The 20,494-nt window shown below is 41.8% G+C and overlaps 1 protein-coding gene across 1 annotated transcript; it reads left to right on the plus strand.

Moving 5' to 3' along the window:
* The first annotated feature begins 6,650 nt into the window (after positions 1–6,650).
* On the plus strand, positions 6,651–20,426 carry mmp2 (matrix metallopeptidase 2). Its single transcript, XM_053421607.1, has 13 exons — positions 6,651–7,014; positions 7,219–7,445; positions 8,429–8,577; positions 9,513–9,641; positions 10,145–10,318; positions 11,146–11,319; positions 12,091–12,264; positions 12,487–12,642; positions 12,779–12,905; positions 16,965–17,101; positions 17,705–17,864; positions 18,172–18,281; positions 19,504–20,426. The coding sequence occupies exons 1-13, from the start codon at positions 6,859–6,861 to the stop codon at positions 19,605–19,607; spliced, it is 1,977 nt and encodes a 658-aa protein (XP_053277582.1). The 5' UTR covers positions 6,651–6,858; the 3' UTR covers positions 19,608–20,426.
* Positions 20,427–20,494: the final 68 nt, after the last annotated feature.

Consider the following 20,494-nt stretch of genomic DNA (forward strand, 5'->3'; position numbering starts at 1 on the left):
GGGGCCTATAAGATGCAGGCAAGGCCCTACACAAGGGCACTCAGATCACAGGTATAGAGGCAATAGGAGGAGGCACAGCTTCCGTATGGGCAGAATAATGGCTCATACATCGACACGTCTCCCCTGACACATGACACAACAAACCTGTTTTCATGCAGCGGAGGCTAGACACTGGACAAACCATGAAGTTCTTTCATTTTTGTGAGGAAAATGGGGGTGGGTTTTTTTTTTTGGGGGGGGGGGGGGGGGGGGGGGGGGGGGGGGAATCCAGTACTTTGGAGAACTTCAACACACTCACCTTAGGGCAAAAGTTGTGAAGGCTAAAAATCAGTAGTCATGCCACCTTCTTTGCAAACAATCCAAAATCAATACCTCCAAATATGCCGTTCTTTTATTTCGGTTTCCTGCAGTAAAACCGACTTATTTCTATTGGACTAGCCTTGATATCAGAGGTTTATAAAGGATAATCAGACTGGTGGGTTTCTAGGAAGCCAGTGGGGGACTTGCCAGAGGAGGAAAAATAAAACTGAAATCCAACTCTCTCTCACTAACAAGGTGACACGGGGTCAAAACAAAAAGAAAAGCGAACGTTTATTAAATCACGCTCCCTCACCTTTGGAGGTGACACCAGGCTTGTTATTGACAGTAGTAAAGGAAATTCACTTTTGTTCGGAATTTGTGACAGTGGGCTCAAACCATAATAAAGAGTGACCTGTTGAGCTTTAAAAGGCATTTCTGTTATCTTGGAGGAAGCAGGTCTGGTAAGGTGACTGCTGTGATTTGTCTGAGCGGCTTCAAATGTGACAGATTTTTCACGGTCGGAGATGTAAGAGGAGAAAAAGATGAAATCCAGCTGTTGAAATTCGCTGTTTTATGTAAAGTAGGCACGCAGAAAGATACACATCAAATCAAATTAAGTCTGTCTGTGAGCTGTAATCGGATTAAAGCTGCCTACCTGGGTGTATTACTCTTTCTCTGAAGAACCCTGAGGGACAACTCACTCCAGGCCTCATCTGACTGGTTGATGGTGTTTATGACAGTGAAAGACTTTGATTGGAATCGGTTCTCGTCTTCCAGATGAAGACGCTGCTTGGCAGAGAAATGTGTCAAAAGGAGGGAAGGCAGTTTTAAAGCTGGAGAACACCGGGGTGCTGCCAGACCTGGCCGATTTCTTCTTTTAATGAATGAAAGGGAATGATAGTGAATCTGATTTCCCAAAGGGTCTCTGTTGTTTTGGAAACACTTCTCATTTTCTTTTAATGGACTATTACTTATCTTCTAATTGTTTTTTTTTAAATTTATAATTACACTCCAACGGGGGAAAAACACAATTAGCATAAGAAAACTGGTGTTAATGTAGGAACTATGGCTGTGGTGGGACTCCTGGATTATCAGACAAAATATGTTCAGATGAGTTGTCCCAGTGAAGGATGCACAGTGGGGTTAAGTACTGATTATCACAGGGTTCACTAATACTGGAGACAAACAGAAGTTTCCAAAGCCAACACGTGCAAACAACATGTACCACGTAACTCTACAAACATCTGTCTGCCTGTATTTGGCTCACACATCTAAAAAATTTTGACATGTGATACGTTCTCTATCAATAAACAGCCATTCAACATGCAATATATGTTAAGTGAATCCTTCAAATTTATATATAAAACACATACATGAACAGTAATAAAGCAATATTCGTTTAATTTAATGAAAAACATTGACTATAATCTTCATTGCACATTAACCAGGTAGGATGAACACAAAGACTGCTCATAAAAAGCACAGCACACAACGTCCAGCGAACAAACCATAAACAGGGACAGTATTTTTATAGAGATGCATGAAGATGACTCACTAATGAAGAGGAATAATTCTGAAGTAGCTCCAGAGCATTAACACGGGACAAGAGAACAGTCCTTTCCAAACAGGCATGTGGAGAACAGGCACTGTAGTAACAGTTAATCCGCCGCACAGGTCTCAGAACCATGTCGGCAGCACCAGACAGACGGCTGCGTTTCAATCCTCCTTTCCTTCACTTGCATCATGCAGTATTTCACTTCCACCCAACAATCCAAGTAGCGATGTTCCTTGACTTATCAAGGCTATCCATTTACTGCGAGGGGCGACCCAGATCGACGCTGAAAAATTCCTCCCCCCTCGTCAGCCTGTACACACAATGAGCAAGAGCCACGGCGCTCCAAATATACCACTTTGAATATTTCAGAATTACTAAAAGCAATCCAAGGTAGACATGCATATTTCATGTGCGTGTCCTCATACCTCAGGATATCTTTGAGAGTAATTTGTCTCTGATGTGAGAAAGGCATCAATATTTGAATTTCTTAAAAGGTCACACACACACAAGCTGATAATGTCTCCGTCAGGAAACAACAGGATTAACAAACAAGCTGTTTAGTTGTCCTGGGTTCGTCTTGACGAGGACAACTCACAGCTCACATTGAACCTGAGAGTTCTGAGGATATGGGAAAAGTATGCAGGGAAATCTCAGATAATATATGCTGTAATACAGGGACTCTCTCAGATACTTAAATATAAATGGATTTGGACCTGAACATACAAGAAACAAAGCAGAAATGAAGTATAAGAAGCACACACAATGAAACAAGGCTCAAAGTGAAACAGAGATAGACTGTGAGAGGAGAAAAGAAAGAGAATCCCGCTGCTGAGAGAACACACAGTGGAGCGCTGCAGTCAGGTCAGCCCTCCCCTTCTCGTGCTTCTTTCCGTCTGCTGTTGCCAGCCTCTGCCACCGAGCGGTGCCGAGGCCGCTGTCTTGGAGTGAGGCAGGGCCAGCCCCGTGTCCTATAAACACACACAAATCATTTACATGCTGTACTCATCAAAGGCAACTCTTCCTCATCCCCGCCGAGATTTGCCGCCGATCCGAGCTTCCAATATTGCATCTCAGAGCGCCGCGGCTAACCTTTGCGACTGCCAAGAATGTGATTAATTTTTTAAATACAGCTGTTGACCTATTATTGAGATGGAGAGGAGCCACGAGAGACACCCATCTCCTCTCCCCTGTATAATGGAATGCATTATTGCATCAGTGTTTACACGGCGCGCTAAAAGAGAAACAGAATGAGGGAGAAAGCGTTAAATAAAGCAATTCGGCTAATGTCGCTTTGGGCCTCGCCCTCGCACACGATGTCAATCAAAAGTCAGGATTCTTTGATTCGCCGCAGTTGGCGCTGGCAGCTGCATCTGAGAGAAGAGTGGTGACACAATGTGGAACAATAATTATCCTGCAGTGTTAAAGTCCTCCAGTGTCTTGGTGCATTCATAAATAAAACATGCTCAAGATAATGGATTTATGTTCAATAATTCATCATCGGAATGTTTCAAATCGAGTGATATAATATGTGTCACAGTAGTAACACAGTGCTTAGCCAAATTAAGTTATCTTGAAACAGATTTATTGACAGAGCTGTTGCTGCATTCATTTACTCAGCCATTGCTTAATTACTCCTGCACAGAACATAAAACAAACAATGCCAATGGACTGATTTGAAACCACTCTGTGTCAGAATTAACTGCAGCGCCTGAACCAAACACCAGTGCACAATACACACCGAGCACTCTGAGCAGCTCCTGGGTTGGACTGGGAGGAGGCCAGTGCGGGGACTGTGATATTTGTCATTCATGACCTTGGTGCCAGCCAGCCATACGGGCAGTTTGGTTTGATGACCCATCAGAGGATCTGCCTGGGTCCCTCGCAAGAGCCAGAGGACCAGGGTGAGGGGAGAGGGCGACATCCAGGCCTGCGGTCTGTTCAGCTGGATTCGGGTCAATCAAGTGGGCCTGAAGACGCCGAGCCAGCTGGAGAGCCATGATACGACTGGCCTGCACATCCAGAACGTCCTGTTCCCAGTCGCACGAGGAGGCCACGCTGGCGTGCTGCAGGAAGCCACTCACTGTCATAATTAATTATGTGAGTTTGTCGGACCAGCGTGAGCATATTGTAGCTTCGAGCTTGAAACACATGCAGAAATCCAACATTTAAAGTAAAGAGGTAATAGTTGATTATGAAGACCATGCATGATTATGTCGGTATGTAGATGTTAAAGTATAAATCAGTTGTTCTGGTGTAAAGCATCTGATAAAACCATGATTGTGTTTAAATCATCCACCTCAGCAACAAACAAGTACAAATGTAACAGATGCACCTGCAATCAACCGCAGCGAGACACATTTTTAAAAACAGTATTTCATAAAACACACACACACATTGAGAGCTGTTCAATTCTAGACAAAGCTTGAGTATTCAATAGGGGCACACAAAAAAAGAAAACAATTTACATGCAAATCAAATCTTATCATCTCAATCTCTTTATGCCACTTTCATCTGCAAAATTGCATTCATATGCACAAGGCCGTTCAATTACTCTAGCTGTGGCTCAACTTTTCACATCTCAGCGTTTTCTATTTAGAGAGGCAGGCCCATGTACATTTAATAGGTAGCCATTCTGTTCCCCGGCTCTGCGCGGGATCACTGCGAGTGTGTCAGTTAGAGGAGATGGCAGCAAGTATCAGTGCATGAAATAAAGCTCCTGCTCCAAAGTGACAGGCCCTGGATATTGTTGGCAAATGGATGTTAAATTCACTCTGCAAGCACCAGCAGCCGCCCCGGCTATGAAAAATTAACTGTACTCTTGCTAAAGGGAAAGGAAATTGCTTTGCTAGATAATACCACAAAATCCTGTTTGTGAGCTATCCATCTGTCAGATCTCTTTGCGAAAAAAGTCCTTCAGCTCTCTCTATTAAAGAGTCCACTCCCATATGCTGCTCGGAGTAAACCAGCGTAACAGTGGAAGACACGTCAAAGAGAGTTAGAGCAAATCCTAAATCTATGCCGCCTCAGTAAAGAAGACCGGCTCCGAGGGCCTTAAGAGCAGACAAAGATGCACGGCTTCTGTCAGCCACCAGAGGGCAGCGATACTGATGGCTCTATGCTGCTGCAGCCTCAGCCAGCTCGCTCTGAACATCCATCCATTATCTTTACCACTTACCCCCTGATAGGGCTGGAGTCAACCCCAAATGACAGTGTTCGAGGCACAGCGTAAACCCTCGGACTCTTTACAGTGTGTTTAAAATGTGTCTCTAGTTCAGCAGCTGTGAGTCACTGCGTGTTGCTCTGAGTTTCTAACAGGACCAAGGGAGCGGTTTCACAGAAACCCCAGTTAGGATGAGTCAGTGACCTGCAACAGGGTTTCATGCTGCACGTGATAATCAGTTCACAGCAGCACAACATATCTCCTCAGCTACATAGTGACAGCAGAAAAACATGTTTAAAACATACTTAAGAAATCTGTTTAACATAAGTATCATTCAAAATGAATAATAAATGGGTAAAGTTCGCTAATGGAAATATTTCTAAAAGTCCAACTTCCTATGCACTGGGATTATTTTGTATCTGTAAATGTTTAATCTGAAATATATTTATGCTTCTGAAGACATCTTCCACAGTGAGACCATCTCTTTTTCAAGCACATAAGAAGAAGTCATATTCCAGTTTACATGAGGTTGGACATTCGGAGTTATTTATTAAATAAATAGCCGAATACATTATATAGATCGTGGTGAAACTCGCAATAAATTCGGGATAAATCAGTAATACTGCATTTTCACGTCCTACCGCCAGGTGTCACCATAGCACTTCAAATGTCGCCTATCCTGCCTGCCGCTGGGTGTAGCTGTATTACTGGTTAAGTGAAAAAACAGATGATATTTACATGAAAAATGGATTTGTATTCGTAGAAAATAGGAAAGAGCCATAGTTTTTCACTTTTCCACTTTTCTGCATCGGTGAAAAAGGAGATGGAGCATGAGTGGTGAATAATGGGGAACATCTAATCAGTTTATCTTATTAATTGAATTTATATTATTCTTCAACGAAATGAGGCAAACATTATTTTGATCATAAGAAGTAAGGACCATGGTGCCTGCAGGAGGGGCGGGGGACTGATAACACATGTGTGGTATAGGCCACTAAAGGGTAAGGAAGGGACAATTAAATAAACAGATGTTGACAACACCCTCTTATTATTATGAAGTAATGTACAAACAGTGGTGCGCACATGACGCAAAAAACAGATAATATGTTTCAGTATCTATGAGTGATGGGGAGGTTTTAAATTAAAAATTTGCACATTTTTTTTATATTGTACAAAAACTAACAAGTAGTGTTGCATACTGCACCCCACTTTCATTGTATTACAGCGGATGACAGGACAGTACAGTCTAGTATCGGGGGGATCTTGCATAAATTGACTACTATATCAAAACGCACATCGCGCATTCCAATAAATCCGCAAAAGACGGACTTCAAACCAATGGTGACAAGTAGCCTTAAACTAAATAATAAACTCTGTAACGAAATGGTGACATGTTGGACAACCGTTGAGGCTTTTGGAATGTGACGAGGACCTTACAGATCTGATGTAGATCATCATCTGTCATGCCCGCTCATGTCTAATCCTCAGACAGCCCGCTGCGGACTCTCCCTTCATCCACCCGTGCTTTTCCAGTAAAAACAAGGGAGACAGAGAGGAATCCGACCATAGGAGTGCGCATGAAGTTATTCCTGTCTGTAGCCTCCCCCCCTCCCTCCGCCCTCTGCTCTCTTCCAACCTGGAGACTGCGCAGAATACACTGGGGGCAGAAAAAGTGCCTGTGCAAGCAGAACTGAGAAAGTTCATAGATCGGAGGTGCAGGATGTCCCGTTAAGAGGAAGAAGGGGAAAAAAATCCTCCAGAGGAGCAGAGGCACCACGGGCTGACCCGCTGGAAGGATCGTGCACGACATTCACCGCTCTGCAGATACACTTCACCTGGGAAAATGGGTTTTCCGACGATATATGGTTGTCGTCGGGTAGTTCTCAAATTGTTTTTGCTTCAGTTTATCGTCTTTCAAGCGACGTATGCTGCCCCCTCGCCTATCATCAAGTTTCCTGGAGACGATACTACCCCCACAACAGACAAAGAAGTTGCTCTGGTAAGTTTATTGCTCGTTTTCCCAGAAACTTTGTCTAAGTGGGTCAGTCGTGTGAATGCACAGTTTTGTAAATTATTGCCAGGGAATAGTTTGTAACCTACATCATATATTCATTAAGTCATGTGTGTTGGACTAACCAAACAGAAATACTTATTCTAATAGTTAAATCCTACTCATATATATTTTTTTCTCTCTCTCTTGTAGCACTATCTGAATAAGTTTTATGGATGCCCAGAAGACAGATGTAACCTCGTGGTGCTCAAGGACACGCTGAAGAAAATGCAGAAGTTCTTCTCTCTGCAAGAAACCGGAGAAATTGATGCCCAAACGGTGGAGATCATGAAGAAGCCTCGCTGTGGTGTCCCAGATGTGGCCAATTACAACTTCTTCCACAGGAAACCCATGTGGCAGAAGAATGACATCACCTACAGGTCAGGAAAACAACACTACCTTCTAATTTCTAAAGAGTCACTGTAATTATCCGGGAGTTGTTCGAGTGAGTTGCTCCCGCAAAGAAGCATTTAGTGATGGGAGTGGGTCCCAGTTTGTTATGAATCTGAATTATTGTGCTCCACCAATCGAGTCATGCAAGTTTCTAAGAGTATGGCCCCTGAATAAGGTAACAGCATTACAAATGGGCCCAGTACTATAGATGCTTTTCATGTATAACATCAGGATATGATGTCACAGAAAGGTAAAATAACTTGACTCCCCCCAGCTAAAGTGCATAAATTAAACTATTAGTATTGAGACAGACTATTTACAATATATAAAAAAAGAAAACCAAAATATTTCCATTTTAAATTAATTTCCAGAGAACAAAAGTGGATATTCAAGTTAAGAGTCTGGTTTCTCTGAGAAATGGACCACAGCTTGGCCCTGCCTGACACCCCCCCCCCCCCCCACACCCCTCCCTCTCCTCAGCCCCCAGTCCACCCCACCCCCATCTACACGGCGCTGGAGCGCTTGCACTTTGTTTCTTGCTAACACTCCGCATTCCTACACAGTGTGTGTCAGGTCTTTTGTTTTTGCTCCGTTTGAGGTTTTACAACAATGTGGAGAGTGTTTTTTTTTTTATGTCAGTGGGTTTTCTGAGTGTGGCCTGATCCTTCCAGCCCGTCTGCCCGTCCTTGAAGGAAGACTGCAAGCCAAACACAACAACAACTCAAGGATCACTGACTGTTTTATAGGGGAAGGACTGCGTAGACAGGCTTGTAACAGGGTTTGCGGCCGAACATTGTTTCAGGAAGCATTTTCTCCAGATGATTCATAAGCTGTTACTGGGTTGTTTTCCATGATCTCAAGTAGAGAAGGAGATCTAGTGAATCGTCTAGGTACTTTTCAAAATGTCACACTGACTTTTGAGTGTTTTTCCATGTTTTTATTCCTTATCTTGAAACTTTCTGTTCCATAGAATTCTGGGATACTCTGTTGATCTGGACGAGGAGGTCATAAATGATGCTTTCCTCAGAGCCTTCAAAGTGTGGAGCGACGTCACCCCTCTCGTATTCACCCGCATCATGGACGGAGAGGCTGACATCATGATTAATTTTGGCCGCAACGGTATGCTACGTGGACAGACCCGAGACTACATAGAGACTTGAGACATTTTGCAAAATGCCACACATTTAAAAGTTATAAAAAGCTTAAGAAGCATTACCTTGTTTTATAGCAAAAAGGACTTCATATGCCCATATGCCCTTAATGAAGCCTTTAGTTGGACATAGGAGTGATATACCAAGATGAAAAGTATAAGATTTTCTCCACAAGACCTTTAAGCTCTCTAAGAACTATCTTATGATTAGGTTAAACGGCCCTTCCTTTCTAAGACAAAAATTGAGTTTTGAAACTGATGAACAGAAGTTCAACGCCCTTTTGAGAAATGGTAAAGTTGCAGTCACATATGTTATTACAGTGACTCCACACCCTGCAAACCAATGTTAGGAATCCTTAATCCGGCAAAAAACTATTGTGGTTGTATCACTGATCATTCCATTCATGATTTAATAACACGGTTATATCATCCAGATTAGCCTTGGCTGACCCTGTCGAGAAGGAATTCAGCAGTTTTTCAAGTTTGACACCTCCGACGATTGCAACTGTTATTTTACCAGCAAAAATATGAAGAATAATTGTGTGTTTGAATAAACACACAAATGCAATATAACATGTTGAAAGTATTTTCCCACTATTAGTTTTTGTACTTCCTGTTTAAAGGCTCTTTGTAGCCTTCAGTTGTCATAAAAACTCAAAAGGTGTTTAGTTTGTCTAGTTTGGTAAAATAAAATATGGCGGCCTCCGCAGAGAGGACCTGCTCCTGATGTGAATATTAAATATTTAGATATAAAAGCCTTATTCTAGGATAAGGAAAGATAACAATTCATACAATTCATAAATGAAACACATTAGTGAAAACATCACTAGGATTATTTTATATAAAATATCTGCCATCATATCTTACACACTGGGCCTTTAATACTGAATGATGTCATTAACAGAGCACGGAGACGGTTACCCCTTTGACGGCAAAGATGGCCTCTTGGCTCACGCCTTCGCTCCAGGGCCAGGAATTGGCGGAGACTCCCACTTTGATGATGATGAGCAGTGGACACTGGGAGATGGCCAAGGTAATAGCGGAGGACTATTCCCAGTATAACAGTGAATGGCAAAAAGCTACACTACGTTTCTCTTCACAAGTAGAGTACAAGTTGTCATCAGCATAAGTTCATAACAGTCGAGGTGTCAGGACCCTAATGTTGACATAGATAATTCTGATCTGACTTTCAGATACTTTGTTGTCATTGTATTAACTTTGTCTGAACTTTCTGGCACTCAAAATGGCAAATCTCAGCCATCTGGAAGTTGAGTAGAAAATCCACTGCCAGCATTTATATTTGCACATATTGACCCAGATAGTTTGATGCATTTCCCATTATTCAGATCCTCTTGTCTGAATCTATTACTTGTGCAAAAGCAATCTACCGCTCACAGAAAGTAAAATTTACTTTTGTCGTGTATCAGTGCTCTGAAATGCTTTATACTAGTATAGCCTATTCTATAGAAAGTACATTTTGCTATTCAACTGAACTGAATCATTTGGTTCGAACAATATCAATATCCTTTTTCACAGTGGTGAAGGTGAAGTTTGGTAATGCTGACGGCGAGTTCTGTAAGTTCCCCTTCCTGTTCATGGGCACTGAGTACAAGACCTGCACGTCCCAGGGACGTGACGACGGCTTCCTGTGGTGCTCCACCTCCTACAACTTTGATGATGATGGCAAATATGGATTCTGCCCTCATGAATGTAAGTTTTGTCATGTTGTTACATTTATTTTTGACATAGCTCACTGAATATATACTTCATATAATGTGGCATTGCAATGTTTCTTAACCTATTTGTCTTCACAGAGTAAGTGTCTGGTTGGATTTATACTTTTGTGTCCCCATTTGACCTTAGCAGAATTGTTGTCCTTCCCCTCCTTGCACCTGACTGAACCCAAACAACAAGAAGTTCAGTAAATAGAATCAGTGTTTCCTTAGAGGCAAAGTAAAACTTCATACCAGATTATTGCCATATTTAAAGCTGCTCTGCTGATTTTGGACAGAAAGAAAGTAGGTTGGACCATGTGCCAGGAAAGTGTTGTTTTGTGTTTGGAGTGGAGTATGGAATATTTCTTTTCCAAGTTGCTGCCCCACTTTAGAAGAGTGGGCTTTGTCAAACACTTTGTTTATCTGTGTTATGTTGCTGTCCATGGTACTAACATGATCACATACCCATTACAAGAAAACTGACAGAGTACACGTGTACTCAGTTGTTTTCTATGATGAGAACACAACTGTTTGTACTGGAGCCGTCTGTTATTGTGTATTGATGTACAAGAAAATGTCATTCCAGCTCTAATTATGGTTTATTTTAGTCTGTCAGTACATTTGTCTGAAATCATTATGCAGGGATCAAAGCATCTTAGTTGCTTGCAATAATCATGTAAGAAACTGAGCGAATTCTTTTTAAACAGGGAAAAATACAATATTGTGATATTGAATATTAAAAATAATTATAATATTGGTATATTTGATCTTTATATTTACTAAACAACACTACATTTTTATTTATTTACCTTTGTTCTACAGTATTATTCACCATGGCTGGAAATGCAGAGGGTGCTCCATGCAAGTTCCCCTTCAACTTCCAGGGAGAGAAGTACGACAGCTGCACCACGGAGGGCAGGGACGATGGCTACCGCTGGTGTGCCACTACTGAGGACTACGACCGTGACAAAAGCTTTGGGTTCTGCCCTGAAACTGGTAAGGGGGTGTTATACACTGTCTGTTATGTCAGACTATGTTCATCACATAAGAAAACTTAATTTCCTCTACGTATCATAAAGATGCTCACAGAGTATAGGTTACCTTCAGTATATGTGTCCTGTTTTTGTGCTTGTTTAGATTCATATAGTGCATTGTACTGTATGTGTATATTTTGATGTGCAGTGTATGGTACCAAGTCATGTGCAAGGTCTACTGGAATCGGCCAGTTGGGGTTTCCAGTCTTGCCTGTGGTTTGCTGAATGCCTGTGAAAGTATTTTAATGTGCAGTGGCAGGGCTTATTTTCCATTCTGTCAGTAGGACTGCGTTTTAGGGCTGAAGTAGTGAAGTTAGGAGGGAGAGACGTGGAGATAGAGAGAGAGGTACAGCCACTGGGGCTTTCGTCTGGTTCTAATTGATTGGGAATGTAGCCTTGTTGTAAAGTCTAGAGCGATACCTTGTGCTGAATAATAAATTATTTTTCTTTAAAACAGCACAAAACCTGTCATGCCAAATTGAAAACGATGTTTCTGAAAGAAAATCAAGTCGGGCGGGTTCTTCTTGGTTTCATGCCTAGGTATTGATGTCCCGTGCCAGCTGCCTTCGTTGTGTTGTTCTCGATCATCTGCGTTGATTTCACAATATAATACAAGCCTAATTGCTCTGGAGAAGAATTTTGGCATGTGAATGAGTTCATAAGACAGTGAGATGAACCAAGGTCGCTGCACATTTCAATTTTTCTCAGTTTGACTTTGTGTTTACCCCTCCAGCCATGTCAACAGTGGGAGGAAATGCAGAGGGAGCCCCTTGTGCCTTCCCCTTCACCTTCCTGGGAGACACCTATGATGCCTGCACCGCATCAGGGCGCAGTGATGGCAAGATGTGGTGTGCTTCCACCAAGAGCTATGATGATGACCGTAAATGGGGTTTCTGTCCAGACCAAGGTATGAAGGCATGGGCCTGTAGGACTAGCAGCCAAGTTGCTTTGCAATAAAAGCAGAGGAATGGTTTCAACACTGTTAAATCACCATAACTATGAATTGGTTAGCCATAGCAATTGTCAAACTGTCAGTCAGACTCCATCATACTAATTCACTACGACTTGTCTCAACCGTTAAATGAATTGTTTCTCATGTGAAGATAATCATTGAATCACATCTTTTCAGGCTACAGCTTGTTCCTGGTGGCAGCCCACGAGTTTGGTCATGCCCTTGGCTTGGAGCACTCTCAGGACCCCGGAGCTTTAATGGCCCCCATTTACACCTACACAAAAGACTTCAGACTTTCTCATGATGACGTTCAAGGCATCCAGGAGCTCTACGGTGAGAGGAAATGTTGTGATATGTGTCTTGTTGCCTAGATATTGATTAAGTCTAATACAAGAACCAAGAATACAAGATGAATGTGTGATTAATCAATCAAAGATCAAATATATTGTGGTAAATCTCGTAAATTTAGGTGGGTCGACAGACAAGCCCCTGTCTCCGACTCAAGGTCCAGTCACTCCCATGGACATCTGTAAGGAGCCAGTTGTCTTTGATGCTATAGCACAAATCAGAGGAGAGACCTTCTTCTTCAAGGACAGGTAATCATATCAAACAGGAAGCCCCGATGTTGTCTTGGCCCAAACTAGATTTCACCAAGTTTGCATACACCACATTAGGGCCAGGAAGGTGCACTAACAAGCCATCCATCCATAATCCAAGCTCTGGATCATGTTGTTTGATGTAATAGCTGCTCTGTTTTCATTTGCTCCATGTTTGACTTTCTTGAAACTTGCAAGCACTGCCAAAGTCTAGCTGGATTTCCTGTCTGTGATCTATGGAAAGAACAACAAACAGAACCCAGTAGCCTACTTCTGGCGTTATGACTTGTAGTGAAATAATTCAGCCGACGCTAATTGGATTTCATAATAATCCTGCCCAAAAAACAAGCAGTTTGACATGAGGTACCCTGTTAATTATTGTTTCTCGTTTGGCAATCCTCTGCCATTTTAAGATTGTGGTGTGGATTTCTTGTTTCATGATGTGACAATGAGAAAGAGTCAAAAACAAACTATTTGTCCATGCATGAAGTGACAACCAAAATAGTCGTCAGCCATAAACACAGTCCGCAGTCCTCTCCTCCACTGGCACCAATGATTCCAAGGTCTCATAAGATTACTGTGTCTACCAGCTGACCCAGTGCAGAGGGTTGACCCAGTGCAACAGTCTTTGTGAGTCAGAGCATTTTCCCTTAAATTAGTGAACACATTCAACAATAGCAGAAGTTTGTGAGTCAAATTCTCCGGAGGGTTAGAACAAAAGCAAAAGAAGTGATGAGTGATAGAAAACACAAAGAGCATCCTTGCTGGTTACGACGCATTCATTCTCATAGCTGCACCCTGTAATATTTACTCCTTGCATTTTTTAGGTTAACTTAGCTGTGTATCTGTCACGGCCATTTGGGGAAATCATCCTAAGTAAACAGGCGAGCATACCTCCATACCAAAGAGTGTAGTCTTTCATTTAGACTCGCCCTCACCCCCCTCCAAGAACCTGGACTTAAAAACTAGGAGAAACAAGTCACACTCACTGGCTTTAATACAGAATTTCTCTTCACCCACATTTACTGCGATAGACAGAGCAGCACATGCGCTCATAGGGTGCCATGTGGACCATGACACCTTTGCCCTGTGGCTGGAAAATCAAACTAGTCGAATTACTTTCTTCTCTTAAAACAACTATGAAAAATAAAGATAAACACACTTGATGAACACACTTGATTATCTTCTTTTTCATAATTGTTAACTATTAACATGCTGATGCAAAGCTGCCATCTAGATACAGTTGTGGACCAGTAATAGTGAAATTGAATGGCTCCATGTTCTAGTTGAATAATAGGACTTTGCATCTCTTTGGTTATCTGCAGCCAGGCCTAGTTCAACAGATGTTTTAACTGAAATCAGAATCAGGGGTTGGTTAAGCAGCCTACGTCTGTGTTACGTCTCATGTGGAACCATGAGACTTTGTTTTTTGAATTTTCAAGCAATTATTAATTCGATATGCCTTGATTTTCAGTCATGGAAAAATGTGTCATTGCTTGAGTGGACTAAGAGCTACTCATCCAAAGGCAAGGGAGATAAATTGAGGACAGAGTTCTCTCAAGGCACTGAGGTGAACGTACATCACATTTGGCTCTATAGTAAAGTTTCCGAATGAGCCTGTTGTCCTGACCTTCACAGCAACTTAATGAGTTGCCTGAAGCTCATGTCAGGCTTATAAGCTGCAGAGCTCTGGTACAAAGCTTTATAGCTTCAGCAAAAGGGCTGTCGCCTCTGGGATCCAGGGGCAAAACTCACTTGACTTTTCCATCGTACAAATTGGACCCCCCCCCCTCGTCTCCTGGCTCAGCAATATTTATGATGTAGGACAAATCTTGACATGATACAATGAGCAAAGCTTGTAGCACGCCCTGTGCTCAGCAGTAGTGTGCGTCTGTCTGTCTGGAGGCTTAAGGAGAAGGCAATTATAAAGTCTGTCTCAAAGAAACAGTTTGGCCAACCTACTAATAAGCATCCCAGTGTATTTATGACTATAATTTTACAGAACAATTATTGTCAGTGATTTTCACATCACAACAAAACACTTATTCAGCAGGCACTGTTAGAAACTAAAAACTAAACAGAAAATACATCAGATGAGCAACGATTGTATTTTTTTACAACACAAACAAATAACATTATCTTAATAAAGAAGTCGGTCAAGAATAATTTCAGCCTGAACCTAATTTTGTGCTACACATACTGACAACAAGCTACTGACAAAAACTGCCAAAAATGAGCATCTCTGAACATGGCATTTTGTGAGGCTGCTTGTGTTTCCTGGTCTGGGAATAAGGGAGGCTGACTAGCGAAGCAGTCCCCAAGAGTGTCAGTAAAGGCATGGACAAATGCAGGAGCTCTACTGAGGTAGAAGGCCGATAACAAGGACTAGTACTCTCTTCAAGCAGAGTAGAAGGCTAACAGCAAAGACTGTATCTCTCCAGGGTTACGACAGGAGGCCAACAATGAAGGCTGGGACATGTTGAATGCACATGTCCCTTCAGGAGGCTAAGCATGAGACCAGCGACAGCAGGGCCTCTCAGGAGGAAGAGTAGGAGGATAACTGGAATCTAATGGCATGGGTATAGTCTCTGTGGACGATGGCGAGGAGACTGAAGATTTAGCAAGACGGCTTGTCAGATCACCAGATCATTCAACTGCAGGTCAGCTCAGGCCACAGTACAGCCATTGGAATATAGGCCTTGTTGTCTGCAAGGAGGTAGTAAGGGTGGTAATGGCCGACTGGGATCCAGGATCTGGTATCGGACCAACCGCTCTTCTTCTTCTTATTATTTGTTCAGATCATACGCTGCAGGTGTCCTAGGAACGCATCTGGCGGGGTTTTTTAAAGAGATTTCTCAGGGTCTGACAGACTGCCGGCCAATGGACAAAACGGCCTGAAGGCTATGGGTACAATTTTTGCCATATGCAAAACTGATTGAGACTAGCACAGGGTTTGGGTTGCGGCAGTTAACTGAGAAATAGGCTGGGGGCTGGCAACTGGAAGACTGGCTGGATGCTAGCAGGTCTGGAGGATGACAAAGTATTGCTCCCACCAAAAATTGGCTGCCACCCTGGCAATGTCAGGGTACTGTTTCAAAAGACTTTTAAAAATCCTAATAAAGGCAGATTAATCACCAAGAAATGTTTCCTTAGATACTTCAAAATCAAAACAGCATCGATATGTGGGTCTACAAAATAGGTTTGAGAGAGGGGAGCCCAAGTGCGGCTCTCCAGCCTCGACCTTCCCACAGAACTGCTGCAATTGATGCTGCCTTCAACAAAAGGAAGGTTTCCAAGACAACAACACTACATTTGAAGTTGCAGGAGGAGTCTTGTCAACGATGTACAATCAATTCAGGAGCATTATGGCTGCTGATATTCCTGCCAGACTTACATTGTCAATGCATCACAATGCAGTGCATGACCTTTTACATCGATTGACATTAGCACAACGTTGCATTACTTTGCTTTGAAAAAATCGGTCAATCTTTCAAGTCTGTTCTCTTCAGCAGAAATAGATTTTTTAGATTTATTAATTAATTAACTAATTAAAGACATTGGGACAATAACACAGCGAATGTACCTGATACAACTTAACAACTTACACATGATTGGTTGAGACTGGAATATGTCATTAATTCAGAAATACAGTACTTATGTGGAGTGTATATATGCTATTGAAGTTTATGTCTTATTTTTATTTTCTCATCATCGCAACTTTGAAATCGGTAGATGATTTCTTTTCAAAAAATAGGTCAGTGGAAAAGAGTTTGGGAAGCTGATGTTGTTGTGCAGCTGTGGATTTGGAAATCCAGGCAAGATGGGTCTTGTTCCGCTGGCGTCGGCAACCTTAGTCCTAACGAGAACCAGATGCTCATGAATCAGGCCATTGTGGCTGGAAGCACTTGCACTACCCCCCCCCCCCCCCCCCCACACACACACACACACAAAGTCACACTCCTTGTTGTCGACTTCCTCTGCTCCTCTTTCACTCTCACTCTCATTTCATCCCCAGCTTGTACCATAAGACCGCTCACCCACTCATTATCTGTCTGCCAGGTTCCAGTTCAGGTCAGTCAACTTCAGAAGCAAGCCCACTGGCCCGATGCTAGTGGCCACCTACTGGCCGGACCTGCCTGCCAAGATAGACGCTGCCTATGAAAACCCACTGGAGGAAAAAACTGTCTTCTTCTCAGGTAGGCTGGAGAAGACAAGTATACCATTTAAAAACAGATCATTTAAACATTTCTCAAAGTTGATGTCTCGTTACATAAACTGTGTTAACATCATCTGTTTGCTTTCATGGTGATCAGAGAAACAGAGAGTTCTATGAGTAATCAAGGGGTGTCTTTACTTTTGATCATTCGGATGCTTTCCCATTCACAGTCAAGCATTTCAACAAAGTGAAACAGTAAGAGAGGCGGGAATGTTGGCACTCCTGTGTGCACTTTGGGGACACTTGAGATATTCCACAATAGTTATTAGTGGTTTATGGTTCATTCTTTGCAACTTACTAATATGAATATCCTCATGAATACTGATGTGTTTTACCTTAATGATCAGCTTTGAGTACATCAGCAGCAGAGCTGGTTTGGCTAAGGAGGGACTCTTACTATAAATAGCAATCACAAGATCTCACAAATATATATATATATAATATATATACTTGGTAGATAGAAGTAAGAATGTGTATTTTGTAAAGTCTCTTTGAAAAAAAAATTACCTTCCGTCAGTATAACTAATGTCCTGAGTATTTTGTTAACCACAATTTTCTTTTCTAATAATTTTTGTTCACCCAGGCAAGGAGATGTGGATCTACAAAGCGAGTGACTTGGAGAGTGGTTACCCCAAGAAAATCTCCAGTCTCGGCCTTCCGGCAGACCTAACACAAATCGACGCTGCCTTCAGCTTCAAGAAGAACAGGAAGACTTATCTTTTCTCTGGAGACAAATTCTGGAGGTAGGACCCGAACTTGAAACAATTTTGGGCCCAACGGCTCTTGTCTGACACACCCTAGCTTATGCTGCTGTCAACGCCCCCTATTACAGTACTGAATTATGCCTGGATCTAGTTAGTATTTCGTATGATCTAAACTGTACTCTAAACCACAACAGCTGTGTTAGCCCTTACACAACATGGGATTTAAAGGTGATGATGATAAAATTTGTATCTCTATAAAAGAGTATGAGTGTTGAATATTTTTGGGTACACGAAGGAACTCTTAAATACGTATTAAAGCATTCACTTTACTGTTTCATCTATACAGATATGATGAAGATAAGAAGATCATGGACGCTGGCTTCCCCAGACTTATTGCTGACTCCTGGAATGGCATCCCAGATGGCCTAGACGCTGCCTTCAGTCTTAATGACATCGGTAAAAATATATAATTTTTCTTTTTTACATATGCTGTGAAGGAAAAGGCTCTGTATAATTTGAGGTTGGACAATTTACCAGAAGCTAGAAGCAAATTGTGCTGAGATGCTCATTTGGCAATCACAGAGCCTGTAACAATTACCATTGGCAACATCTTAGTTTAGCATGTTAGCATTCGATGATTAGCAATTGTCTTGAGCCTTGGTTATAGCGGTAAACTTTATTTTTATCCATCCAGTATTGATTAATCCAGTGTTTAACTATAGAAGAAGAAACCTCATGGTGGTGCGTTCAAAGTCATGAGGACTCATCCTCTTAGAATCATGAACATTTGCAATAGCCTTCATATGCCTTTTACACCATGAAACCAATGCTGTATTACATTCATCTAAAAATTAAGAGGAAAGATTAAAAGAAACCCAAACGCTAAGCACTGTTGTAAATAAAAGAATAGAGACATAACAACAAAAAGCTCTATCAGTGAGACGTCCACTTTGTCTCTGACCCAAACCCAGCAAGCAGTTATGATGCTATTGTGCCAGAAGTGAATCCTTTATAGGAACTGAAAACGCAAAGAAATAAATAAAGAAGTAAAACAGGCCAAAGGGAGTTGTTCTGGAGTTAGGGAGTCATCTGTGGTCTGATGTTGATAGAACGACACAGTCAGTGGGAGTCCAGTTTATTTATTCTATGTCTCTTACGCAATGCTATAATTTCCAGTGACTGAATAACACATACCATTTTGCTCTGCTGGTTAGTGAGCAGGGCATTACAGGGTAAGAAATCCTGTGAGTGAGTGTTGATTTTTAGGCATGATCCAGGTAAACCTCCTCTTGAGAATGTCACTGTCAGCAATGTATACTTAGGGTTAGAGGTGGCAGATATTTGTTTGTGGCAAACAACCAGGGATTTTTCCACTACTGCTTTCTGAACGTTCACACAGTGCAGCAAGCATCACAGAGCTCCCTCCCCACACAGTGAACAAACAAATGTGTTTAAAAAGAATGTCAGTGCCCCTGCACAACGGTGCCTCTGTTTATTACCCGATTGGCATAATTTAAAGAGAACGACTTTGCACTGCTAATCTAAATGCTTTATTATCTTGATTATTTGAATGTTATCAGAAGGTAGTTTGTTTTGTGTTTTACACAAATTACTGCTGTGAGAAAACTAACTTAAGCAAAACTTTGAACTGAGTGTGCATTGTGCTTGTTTTCAACAGATTACAGCTACTTCTTCAAAGGAAACCACTATTTCAAACTGGAAGACAGCAGCTTGAAGATTGTCAAACTGGGCGAAATCACAAAGGACTGGCTCGGTTGTTGAGAGCGCCGAAAATTTCGTACAACTTGCTGGTTCCTGTAATGACGCCTGGCCTCATGAGGACATTGGCATAATATCATACACAACTTGAGGTTACTGCAGTGCACACCATTGTAAGTTGTAAGTTTTTGTCCTGGCAACTATGCACGCTTCTGTGTGAGACATGTCCCTTCCAACCTGTATAATCAACCTCCAGCTTTGTAGAAAGGGACCTCGGGACCTTCTAAACAGGCTATACATGGGCAACTGGATATTACTGTGTGATATTGACATTGTATGTGTTATGCTGATGCAGATTTATTACATTATGTAGCCCCTGTTTTATAGTTGTTTTTTTGAGTTGTTTTTTTATTCAGACATCAGGTATGTCCACACTGCATTGAACGCAGTGCTATACTTTGTTGTGAGATATTGCCATTTAATGCAGATTTGAGTCTGAAAGGCTGTGTTACACCAGATGAGGAATTCATATCAGCTTAGAATTACTTCTATGTCCAGTGTGCTAAGTGCAGTTTTATAAATGTATCAGTTTTAATTGATACAATTTCTCCTTGTTGAGCAATACATTTAAAGAAATGAATTTGCACAATGTGTCTGACCGAAAATGGTGCTTTAGAGTTTGCTTTTGCATATAGTCCTAAATATATATACATATACACAACTTATATTCAGTGTTACTGTGTCTGATGGGACAACTTAGCATTCTCTGAATGTCAGAAAGTAGTATTCGCAGACACACATTATTCTTAATTTGGTTAGCACTTTTTATAGGACTATACAAGGGACCTAAACAATAAAGAGACCAGATTATTGTCATGGCAACTCCATGTTGTATGTCCCTTCACTAATGGTATAGACAGATTAAAGGCACAGGTTGCCTCTAGAGGCTG

The sequence above is a fragment of the Pleuronectes platessa genome, chromosome 1, assembly GCF_947347685.1.
Source record: "Pleuronectes platessa chromosome 1, fPlePla1.1, whole genome shotgun sequence".
In the NCBI taxonomy this organism is placed as follows: Eukaryota; Metazoa; Chordata; class Actinopteri; order Pleuronectiformes; family Pleuronectidae; genus Pleuronectes; species Pleuronectes platessa.

Excerpts from the sequence above, each read along its gene's own strand:
- mmp2 (XM_053421607.1), top strand. The coding sequence starts at position 6,859 with ATGGGTTTTCCGACGATATATGGTTGTCGTCGGGTAGTTCTCAAATTG. Across the intron at positions 11,320-12,090 it reads TGGGTTCTGCCCTGAAACTG|CCATGTCAACAGTGGGAGGA; the intron begins GTAAGGGGGTGT and ends TTACCCCTCCAG. Across the intron at positions 12,906-16,964 it reads ACCTTCTTCTTCAAGGACAG|GTTCCAGTTCAGGTCAGTCA; the intron begins GTAATCATATCA and ends TCTGTCTGCCAG.